A 12,295-nucleotide genomic window follows, 5' to 3' on the forward strand; every position below is an offset into this window, starting at 1 on the left:
TAAATATTGAAATACATTCATAAATATTGAAATAATTAAATAAATTGAAACAAATATTTAAATAAATGAATATTTAAATTAATCAAATACATATTGAGGCGGCACGGTGGACGACTGGTTAGCACATCTTCCTCACAGTTCTGAGGACCAGGGTTCAAATCCCAGTCCCGCCTGTGTGGAGTTTGCATGTTCTCCCCGTGCCTGCGTGGGTTTTCTCCGGTTTCCTCCCAAAAACAAGCAGGATAGGTTAATTGAAAACTCTAAATTGCCCGCAGGTATGAATGTGAGTGCGAATGGTTGTTTATTTATGTCCCCTGCGATTGGCTGGCGACCAGTTCAGTGTGTACCCCGCTTCTCGCTTCGAGATAGCTGGGATTGGCACCAGCACGCCCGAGAACCTAGTGAGGATAAGCAGAATGGAAGATGAGTGACTGAAATACATATTGAAATTAATAAATATATATAAATAATATATATAAATAAATAAATCCACATTGAAATGAACACAAATTGAAATAAATGAATATATATTAAAAGGATAAATACATATTGACATCAAATAATTAAATACATATTGAAATAAATGAATAAATATTGGAATTAAATACATATTGAAATAAATGAATACATATTGAAATAAATGAATATTTATTTCATTTTGGCACTCTTGGTTCACCATATATAAAAGGAACAAGTGACTAATGTACAGTATATTTAACTGGAAATGAATATATAGGAAAACTGATTTCACATCATTCCATTGTTTTATTTTACCTTTAAACCCATCTACTCCACCAGTATGTCTCCACACTTATCACTGAAATTCTATATACAATATATAGTTATTATCTGTAGTGCTCAGGCAGTGAACTAACATCTCACCAACAACCAGTCTCAATGTTATTGTCCATTTTTGGTCCACAGCAACCAACTAAGCCTACTAGAAAGGAGGTACAAGGTCTACGTTCATCCTATAAAGTTCTGATTGCCACCTCAGTACAATATACAGGATTGTTTGACGTCGCTCTAAAAATCTACTTTTCGTCTTGCCAGAATATATATCAGTAATTGATAAAACTACTTGTTTTTCACCATAAGACGTTTCCAACATGCTGTGTAGTATATAGTAAGAAGATACATCTATAGTATTCCCATTTCAATACAAGCCAAGGGTAGAGGGCATTGTATTTTATTGAATTTGGAGACATTTTGAAGTAGTGAATGTAATAATAGGCAATTTATTAGGACAGTACAGGGAAGAGCATTACCTTTATTTTGTTTTACAAAGAATTGGAATTAACAAACCTTTGGAATACAATAATACAACCAACATGGGCTCTCATTCTACATCTGAATACATAAATCTATTGTCAAAATAAATGTAACTTAGTCTAGTACTTTTTTTTTTTTTACGGTTTATAATAAATTACATGCACAGCAAGATTTTCAAAGGTTAAAAAAATATATTTACATGCTGCATTGTTCTCTGGCAGGATTGTACAGTACAGTAAAACACCATATTTGCAGACACTGGAATAGGACCTCAATACTTTGCCACTAACACTGTGATATGCTCTCTACTGTTGGCTCCAGCCATCACTACTATGCACAGCTCATACTCAGAAAATATGTTGATGTTTACAGTTGCTGCTTTGTTCAGTCACAGTCATTCAGCTGAGGAACATGCTCAACCCCCCCCCCCCAATGTAAACACATTCTATTGTTGAAATCGCTTTTTTCAGTCAATCACACTGAGGTGACCACAAAACATGTAGACGAAAATTCCCATATGCAAATCAGCACAATGTGATATTTACGTGACATTATATTTTGATTTTGTTCAAAATTGTCCTTTATTCAAATATTTGTTTTGTTTTGCAAGCTAAAGCTTTCTTTACTCAAAATGTTCCACTGATGTTCCAATGATAAATGTCAAGTACTTCCCATTTGTAGCGGTCCGTCATCTCTTATTAGGCTATTCCATGTATTTTTGTGTTTATGCTGCTAAGCAAAATATTTGATACATAAAGAAATGGAAGATCGTTGTGAAAGAGGGGATGTACTTGCACATCCTCTTCAACACAAAAAGATGTGTTGAAGTGGATCACTCAGGGGTAATAATGTTTTTGGAGTGGATAATGGGTCCACAAAATGGCCCAGGAGGCACATGATGCACTTCACTATTTTAAACTCTGTCTGCACAACGGTTTTATTTGGCCCCGAACATCACAGACAGGAAATAATTAAACTCTTCATTGTGTGGAAGTGCAATGTGGACAACTACAGTATACAATGTTAAACTAGTTTATGTGGTAACAGGAAGGGTCCACCACACCACATGCAAAACAAAAGTTTTGACTGAAATTTGCTACTAACTTACTATTTTTATCCTTTTTTGTGCATATATAGGTAGTGTCTGTTTAATGGCTGTGTGGGGCCATGTGGTAGCTGCTACATCTGCCACAACATACTACATTTTTTTAGGCAGCCGAGTAGTCATCATCGTCAGAGTCTTGATCTCTGGTACTCTCCTCACTAAAGGGCGAACGGCAGCTCAGATCCGCTATCCCAGACTCCCGATCACTGCCGTTGGAGTGACTGGAGTCATATGTTTTGCTTAAGTCTTGGGGCGAGAGGGTCAGGCCGCTGCATGGTGTCTTTAGCTGACAGGTGCTGCTGGTGAGGAAGCCTGATGTGTAGTCTTGAGGGGTGTTTGCCAGGCCGAGATCATGACCAATAACCCAGGCTGTCGGGCTTTTATCAAAGGTGGCTTTTGCGGTATAATTCCTCGCCTGCTTCTCCTCCAGTTTAGAAATTTTCTATTGAACATTTAAGATGAGTGCATCTTTAGCATTAAAGCCATAAAAATAAAGGTTTATAATTTAACCTATTTTACCTGTTTGTGTGAAGCAAGCAACTCCTCTAACTGTTCAGTTTCCTCTTTAATGGCCCGCAGGTAATCCTCTACAGACTGACGAGGATGCATTCCACGGTCAAACCGGTTGTACAACCGAGCCCAAAATCTGCACAAGATAATAACAATAAACACTTGTATTGACTGTATAGAGAACCTTGAAAGTAATGCAAGGATACTGTAATGGTTCAATTCACAAACAGCATACATTGTAAAGTCTTGCTACTGAATTCAAAACTGCCAAACTGGATTAACAATACAGTGGAACATCCAAAATCAAATGCACCTGAGGTCATAAAGTGTCCACACCTAAAGTCGCACTGGTATGACAGTTAAGAATAGTCAAAAGATATTTAAAATATTGCCATTACAGTTTGTTTTGTATGTATTATGACAGTTTGACTCTGGGTTGGATCCTTTCTATCGCCATTATTATTTCCTATGTGAAACATGAAGTCCAAGCGAATCAAAGGAGTTTGATATATCATGTGACATACTTGAACCAACAGGGGGCGGTAGATGGCCGAAGGAGTCCCTGCGCCTGGCCTTGGTCTGCTCTGTATAAGGGGTTGGTGTAGTCTGCCCGGTTTGACCACAGATAACGCCACAGAGAGTGGGTCCTCTCACGCAGCCTATATGATGTGACATTAATTTGCATCCAAGCGCTCAATCATTTGTAGTTTTTTGTAGTCATATTTGTGTACACTGTTAAAAGCAGAAAGAAAATAATGATCTTACCCGAGTTCTATCCTTCCCCGCTGGTTGTTGCCAATAAAGTTGCCATACTGGCAGGAGTTGATGTGGCTGTGAATGGTGATCAGAAACCTCTCATTGAACTCAAAGGCGCAGGGAAACTGCTCCATCAGTTGCCACACACACTCCAAGAACTGATCGATAATGGGAGACACTTCTTTAGGGTCTCCAACTAAGTGGTTGCATCTGGATAGGAAATTAGAAGCGTTAGAACACTGCATTAAAAAGATCATGCGATGAAACTAATGGCTTAAATTAGGGGTGTCAACCTCTTTGTTTTGTCTCGGGCCGCATTGTAGTTATTATTTATTTCCCTCAGAGGGCCGTTAGAACAGGGAAACCATATAAATGTTTAATCCTCAAAACATATTGTTACCATTAAAATACAAATTGAGGGATAACTAGTTTTGAAATCAGAAGACAAGGATAATAGTTTGTACAAGTATTGTTTAAGTTGCTGTAAAAGAAGGGTTTGGTAACAGAAAAATGCAATATCGCAACATTATTGTTTATTTTTATGACAATTTGGAATTTGGGTACAGATATTAGCAAAAATAATGGAAGTTGACGAGCATGATTTGTTTTCGCGGGCCACATAAAATGATGTGGCGGGCCGCATCTGGCCCCCGGGCCTTGAGTTTGACACCATGGCTTAAATCTAACCTGTGAGAAAACTTGTGGCCGAATGAGACCCAGTCTTTCTCGATGAGAACCTACGTACAAAAAGACGTCAAAGTCACTTTATAAACAGTTTTGAATATTATTAGCACCACAGAGAATATCATTAATCGTGAACACTTGCAGTTGAAGGAAAACAGCCCTTTGAGAAACATTATGGACAAAAGTATTGAGACAGAACTCTTAAACAATTACTAAATGAATCAGGAAGTTGGACTAGAGCAGGGGTGTCCAAACTCCAGCCTGTCACTTGCCAGCCACTCTGTTTTTTAGTGGCCTGCTGCATATTATAAAATGAACAATTACCAGGGCCAATATCATATACCTGCATTGTGCTACTTTCTACATTGAATGGCAATGCAGGGGAGAAGAAAAACAACACATTTGTGCTCATCTCCCACTACCTTGTCTTCCGAAAATCACACCTTATTCGGTAAGACGCACCGTGGTATCGGTATTGTTTGCTCCATATTCTGTTGTGTGTCAAGATCAGTTTAGTACAGATTGTACTAAACTGATGTGCTTTAATTCTGAATGTGTCGATGTCACAGACTCAGTACAGGGGCCGATCTATTCTAGTAGGACACACAGTCGCTTGCTTTATCACCGAGCTGTTTTTTAATAAATAAAAAAATACTTACATAATACATACATACTTTACTATACATTTATTTATATATTTATTTTTATAAAACAGCTAGGTGATAAATAATATAAAAGTTGCTTTGTACTTCTTTGCATAGACTGACTTGTTTTAGAATGTTAAATATATTAAAGGTGAAGAATGGCCCTTGAATCCGTCACCTTTTCTTGTATGCAGCTCTTGGGAGAACAGGTTAGGACACCACTGAACTACATTATCCCCTTATCTTCATTTGAAGGGAACTTTGCCAATGCATTTCAGACAAATTCCTTGCTTCTACCTTTTTGGTAACGGTTAGGGAAAAACCTTTTCTGCTCTGGCATGACGACCACCAAAACAAAACAAAATTATTCCATGACTGACAAGTCATGATAAAGATTAAAAAATGACAAGAAAAAAACACCCAAAAAACTGTTAATCTGTAAAGAGAAGATCCACCTTCCAGTTTTTTACCATTTTCAGTTCCTGGCAAAGTAATGGCCATTTGGCCACCTATACCTTGGACCATTCTCTGTACATGGTCATACTGTACTGTATGCATCTGCAATGCAATTCTGGATTCCATAGCTAATCCTTTACCTCAAACAGCCCACACCGAATGAAATACAGTAGGTTAGATAAATATCAACACGCTACTTCATATACAAACTGTCGTTACAATTTATCTATTTTGCAGAGTCAGTCTGTACCATAAATCCTTTGATGGTCCGGTAGTATGGCTCCAACAGCACACAGGCCACAGAGCACACCTGAGCAGTACGGTCCCAGCCATCTGAACAGTGAACCAGGACGCTGACACCCTCCTCTGCAACGGCCTGCATACATAGACGCGCAAACACAGAATATTACACTGACGTTACATCTGAACGTCTGTACTAGTGTACATAAAACTTGTCATAGCCTAGGTCTGAGGTCTCAGGAAAATTATAGCATGTTGTTATGCAATATAGAATACCTGCTGTTGTATGTTGCTGTTCAATCGTAGAAAATTGTTTCTAGCATAGCATTGCAATATTTGGGTTACAATGGAAGAATGTAATGAATCTGAATAAAATAATACTTTTTAGGAGAAAAACAATGTGCGCTATATTAGAATAAAGTCAAAATTGAAGGAAAATTAAAATTAAAGGAACAAATGAAAAACTCATTTCCACAACACCCTTTAACGGCCATGGCTAGAATCGGGAACCAGTTGGTCCGTAGCACTGGTGGTATGTACCATAGCTGTACGTGTGAATGCATTCAATCAGGACCGCCAAGTCAAAGAATGTTTTCCGACCAAAGTGTCATCAAAAAATACATTTAAAAAGAAAGGGGGAAAAAAAAAAGTGTGATTTTGTGAGATAATGTCTACAAAAAGAGTGACTTTAAAAGCCCCTGTACATCGGATGCTACGTTTGTTTACGCAAGTTCACCTGGAAGGACATTAACAAGGATTAAAATTATAAGCATTGCTTCGGAACGCAATGTTTATTGTGAGGAAACACAAAGTTTTTTGTTTTTTTTCTTCTTCCATGTCACCTTCGGGACTCCGTAAATTTCCCCTTGAGGGACACGAGTAAGTATTATAATTTAAGACTTCAAATCTCAACTTTTACTGTATAATTTTCTACACAATTCAAATGGTTTTATCATTTTTAATGGGGGGATATGTAATAGTCAAATAGCATTATTTTGCAAATTCTATCATTTATCAACTCAGAAAGTAAGAACAACATTGACAAGATAATATTTATAGTGGTGGTGAAGAGGACAGCAGGGATTAATCTCCAGACTGACCTTGGCGATGAAGATGCCTGCATCCAAAACAGCTTTGATGTGCTTCAGCCAGCCTGAGCTCTCCAGGCCTTCCAGGAAGTCAGACATAGAGGGGGAACGCAGCTCACACACTGCATTTCACAACACAGCTGTCTCAGTAGCAGGAAACACACAGAATACTAGACTTTATTAAACAAGACACATAGAGTATATTTGTTTTTGCTCAAAACATATTTTCTTTAACGTCGACTCAAGTGATGCTTCTTTTGACTCTTGATGATAAGTCGATCAATTGAATCAGTTTGTTTTACAGTGAATCACTGTTCATCATTCGTGCCCTTACTAAATCGCTGATTTTTAAGCGTTCTTTTTTAATGGGTTTTTACAGTACACAGGCATGTCCAAATTTAGAGTTGCACACCTTTCTGCAACAAGATGGGCAGCACTAAGCTCTACTGGAGGAGATGCAGTATAATTAACAGCAAATAGAAGAGGACGCTCCTTCAGTGTAAGTCAGTATGACGTTTTACTTAGGCTTTACACGATCAGGATTTTTGGGACCGATCAGCGAGTTTAAAAAACCCATTACCGATCACCGATCCGATCACAAGATGGAGCAATGTGTCTATTTAAATGACTTGTTCATTTTCTGTATATACTTGTGTATTGCATACTGAGTATCTTCAAAAGTATTCTCTAGCATTTTAGACAAACGGTAAAACATTAATGACCTCGAGGGGGCATTCAAGGATTGGCCACTGACATAAGTTTAAGTTTTCAGTCAGGTCAAACCAACATTACAACTTGACAGAAATAATGAGTGCTACCTTAGTACAGTTAAATGACTTTATTGTAATTAAATTACTTCGCACACACCAAAACTTTAGAGCATGAATCAACAGAACGCCGACATGTTTACGTACAACTGTTAGTGCTAGCACTAGCTTGCAAGGCTGCAGAATGTTTTGTTGCATGCTTGCGAGCCGTATCATATTAAAAGTATGTGAACATACCTCAAGCAATCCTTGAATGAACGTCCACTCTCAAGCATCGCTCTTGACCACCACACACATTTTCCCTTATTTTATTATGCCCCCCCCCCCCCCCCCCCCACACACACACAATAAATTTGCTCGATCTATTGTTGTTGGTGTCGCCATGGTAACGAGTGTATCCGGTGGCATTAGATTTGACAAGGTAAAGCCCAGTGTTGGTAAAAGACGGGATGCGGTGGTATCGGAATATTGCAGTAGTCGGACATAGTACAATCGTGAAGGACCAAAATTTGTCTTGTACTCTGATCCAGGCAGGTGAACAAGTTCATAATTACTTTTATAACTTACTGTACGAGAGTACGGCTACCACCGAAATGAAACATTTAAGTTGATGCTGCCAGGCGGGGGTCTTTAAAATTGTATTTAAGCATGCAATAGGACACGCTAGCAATCTCTGGAGGGCAGAGGCTTTGTCTAAACATTTTAAGACTCTTCTGAGCAGCCATGAGCCAAAGAGTTATAACAAGTGGACAGCAGCTACAACTTTTCAGACTAGGAATCACATCATTCTCACGCCCTCAGTTTTGCTTTGGGGGTAGGTCGCAGATTATGCACTCCAGGAAACCAAAATAGCTCAGAAATAAAACCCAGATGGATTCAAAGTCTTCCAGGAATCACCCCGGCACAATACCCAGAAATTCTCCTGTGGGCTCTATTGAGGCCCGACTGCAGCACATTGCAGTCTGGCTGGGTACATCTGAAAGCCAAAGTATAGACATGGGGCTATGCTGTGCTATAGTCGTGTGAAAATTACAACAGAGTTTGAAAGATGATGCCAAATATCAAACATTTTTCCATAAACACCAAAGTGATGAAAACATTTCAGACACAGTCACGGATGCACTGCCAACGTAACATTCCAGGAATAAAGCCTCTTTGAGAATTAGTGGTTATTGTACCTTCCAGCATTTTTTGTTGGCTGCTCCTCATCACATGGATGTTCTCAATGGCGACGAACTGGAATTTAATGTGGGAGTAGTTGTCCTCATTTTCATAGCCTTTTCCTGCTGCTCGATTTGCCATCGCATTTAACTGGAAGGATATTTGGCTAGTTGTTAGAAGATTAGTTTGTTTGTGATGTGTTCGATCAATTACGGTTAGACAATACTGATCATTGTGTTCCTATCCCAAAGCCAAGATTTTCCAGAGTGTTTATCTATGAGCATATCCAGCTGCAAAAATATATTAATAAAAGCCCACCTGAACAAACACCACAATGCTCCTGACTTGTATTATTACACAGCGTTCTTTCCATCTATGGGGCTCACCTTGGGCCTGGTGTCCACCACATACATGAAGTCACTGCGGGGATTGGACCTCAGTATGGCCTCCAGCATCTGCTCATCCTCCAGGCAACGAGCGCTGAAGCCTGAAAGGGGTTGGCTGCTACGGCAGATGGCAGCCTGGGAGGAGGCGAGATTAAGCTTTATATGTTGATGTTTTCTCACCAATCAATTACACTATGGTCACCTTGTGAATTACTACAATCATTACCTTCAATTGACATTTTGGGGGACAATTCTAAAACATTGGAAGCACTTGACATGCATGTTAAAAGGAATAATCTCATGTCTCCATTTATTAGGTTAAAAGGAATAATCTCATGTCTCCATTTATTAGCCACGGGGGATGAGGCAAAGAATTATTACTGAGTTCTTTCTCCCTTCAGACCGATTAACCAAACTTTAGCCTCTTGCATGTTTTGGGCTTCACACGCTGGACCCTCAACCCTGGGAAGTTGACCCCACACTCATAAAGCAATCCCAACTGTTGTGTTAAGGACTAATAGAATGATTTATGAACATTAAGGATTATGCGCATAAATGTAGCCAAGATGCTTTAGCTCAAGAGTCATATGGGGCCTGTGATTGAACCAGAAGAATATTCAAACATTTACCCAGAATGTTGTGCAACCCTTTGCACAAAACCTTCTTTGATCAGAAGCTTTCACTAAATCGCACTTGACAAAAAGGATGTAAAAATGATAAATGGAGTGCACTTATATATCTAGGGCTTTATCTCGACCATCACAGTGCCCAAAGCGCTTTACCAAGGCTCACATTCACCCATTCACTCACACGCACACATTTATACACCAATAGGCAGCTGCTGCCAGGCAAGGCGCTGCCGTGTCCACTCGGAGCAATTTAGAGTTCAGTGTCTTGCCCAAGGGCACTTCGCCAGTCGACGGAGCAGAGATTGAAACCGCTGACCCTTTTTTCACTGGACGACCCACTCTACCAACTGAGCCACAGCCACGCCAAGGAAGAAATGTGACAGCAACAAGAAAACACACCACAGTTATCATACTGAAGTAAAAATGAATCACAATCCAAGTTGTTTCAATTAAACATATGCTACTGCTAAGACAGTACTTGTATCAGAAGTTGAATTTGTTTCCTGACAACTGTAAAATTCTATCAGAAAATCAAAAAGAAATATATGCTATCAACTTACATGATTTTCTTTGGAGTAGTATGAAAGAGTAGGAAATCTCCCCCTGCTCCTGAACTTGGAGCTTCCTGTGATGACTGATGGAGTTGTTGACTTGGGTACAAAGAGTTCAGCAGGGTAAGTGTCACTCACCTCCAAAAATAAACAAAACCTAGTTATTGCAAGGTCCACATTAGTATGAAGATCATTTGCCTGGTCACTGATCTCAGTGCCCTGACCTTGTAGTGCCGGTTTACTGAGGAGAGTTTCCAAAGGGAGTTTGGGATTCCCATTCTGCTGTACTCAGCTCTGAGGTCCAAGAAGTCCCATTCCTGCCGTCTCTCCGTCTCTTCGACATTTGGTTTATAGGAAAAGCAATACAGTTCCTCATAACGCTCTACAAGTAACAACAAAGGTTGACAGATGTCAGGTTGCAAATTAGAGTCTGACATTTATAATCAGGAAATCAAAGATTGGCAGATCTTTTTTATTTATGTATTCTTTTAATCTACCACAATGTGTGTATATATATATATATATATATATATATATATATATATATATATATATATATATTTTGCATTTTTCCCTACTGTAAATTAAGCACTGGCTGATAATCATTCCATGACACACCCCAGACTGGTTGCCAGTCAATATCCGGCTGAGTATGCATTTATATAAATTTTTTGAAAATGATTAAATGCCTTGATCATGTCAAGGTAGTTGCTCTGTCTTGAGGCAATGGACATCATATATCATCAAAAAATCATGAGGTTCTGGGTATACAGTTTAACTTCAGTACTGTGGTGCTAACTGCAATACAGAGGAGGTTCCAATTGACACTCACAATGTGTCTTTTTCACCGCAGCTCCAGCTACTACATCTGGCTCAAAACCCATGCAAACTAACTATGCAAACACCATCCAAAGTGCTCATCAAATGCTTTTCATGCTTGATGGAATTAATAACCTGCACAGGCTTGAAGCAAAAGTCACCTGGACGGGAGAGCCGCTGCAGGGACACATATACATCATGGCACTCCCGCTCTTGAGGGATGACAAAATGAAGAACCTGGAAGTTTTTGCAGTGTATAAGCAGCGGGCAACCCGATGGAGTGGCCTCTTGTTTCTCCAAACTGAAAACCAAACTGTGAAGCACCTAATAATACAAAAAAAGCCCATACATGATGATTATGTGCTGATCCGATCCCTTCGTTCATCCAGCTTCTGCTTACCCATGTTTCATTGCGCATTCCACCCTCACTCTCCACAAAGATGCTGTGGGTGGCCGTGAGATAGAGGGTGCCCACCCTGCTCCTTTTGGTGAACACTCTGTCCAGCAGCCTGACCTTCTCCACCTGGTGGAAGCAGAAGAGGAATCGAAACCCCCATGATCCTAATGTGCCCCCTCACGAATGATGTCTTTCTCAATCACCTTTGACCCGGCAGCAAGGCGTGGATTGACTTGCACCGACAAAGTAGATACTGAAACGCCCCCCGCCCCAAGCTATCAGTCTACGTGGCTCGCACTACTTGACCCCCTTTCAATGTTGACTGTATGTTTGTTCTATATCGCTGCTTATAACCATTGGAGAACGTGTGAGGGCTTCACAGGGGGGTGACTTGACTTGTCAGCGGGGGTGCATTGCGGAAATGACTCCATACAATCAGAATTGCGGTTACCTTTGGAAGTCGGATGTGCTCCATTGGCAGGTATGGAGCGAGTCACAGTGTCGCCACTGACGATAAGCGAGGCACAAATGTCAAAGGTTAGCTTTGATTCAGAACGCCTAGTCAGTGGCGCTCAGGTAAACGCATGCATAGACAATTAGAACACGCAAACAGTTATGATATGATGTGCCCTGGAAGCGCTCAGTAGCGTTGCGCCGCAGGGTCCTAAAGCCCCATGGGTTATTACAGTGGCATAAAATTGAACACTTTTTTTTTTTTTTTTTTAACAAAAATTTAATGTTATATTTAAACAATTGTACATGTAAGAACTTATTTGTTTGTTTGAAGTTGATTGTTTCAAGCCAGATTACATGTCACAAGCTTTTTCTTT

The 12,295-nt window shown here is 39.7% G+C and overlaps 1 protein-coding gene across 2 annotated transcripts; it reads right to left on the reverse strand.

The window, feature by feature from the left end:
• Positions 1-1,260: 1,260 nt before the first annotated feature.
• Positions 1,261-12,061, reverse strand: mtmr7a (myotubularin related protein 7a). 2 transcript variants are annotated; one of them, XM_061684955.1, is made up of 14 exons: positions 11,917-12,061; positions 11,469-11,591; positions 11,230-11,392; positions 10,474-10,631; positions 10,259-10,348; positions 9,070-9,204; positions 8,701-8,833; positions 6,768-6,877; positions 5,678-5,803; positions 4,331-4,380; positions 3,653-3,853; positions 3,412-3,546; positions 2,897-3,023; positions 1,261-2,819 (listed from the first exon to the last, which is right to left on the reverse strand). In XM_061684955.1, the coding sequence occupies exons 1-14, from the start codon at positions 11,938-11,940 to the stop codon at positions 2,481-2,483; spliced, it is 1,914 nt and encodes a 637-aa protein (XP_061540939.1). In that variant the 5' UTR covers positions 11,941-12,061; the 3' UTR covers positions 1,261-2,480. The 2 variants fall into 2 exon arrangements, with proteins under 2 accessions (XP_061540939.1, XP_061540938.1); XM_061684954.1 differs by having other exon boundaries at positions 10,259-10,387.
• Between the last annotated feature and the right edge of the window lie 234 nt (positions 12,062-12,295).

Source organism: Phycodurus eques, chromosome 9, assembly GCF_024500275.1.
Source record: "Phycodurus eques isolate BA_2022a chromosome 9, UOR_Pequ_1.1, whole genome shotgun sequence".
Lineage (NCBI taxonomy): Eukaryota > Metazoa > Chordata > Actinopteri > Syngnathiformes > Syngnathidae > Phycodurus > Phycodurus eques.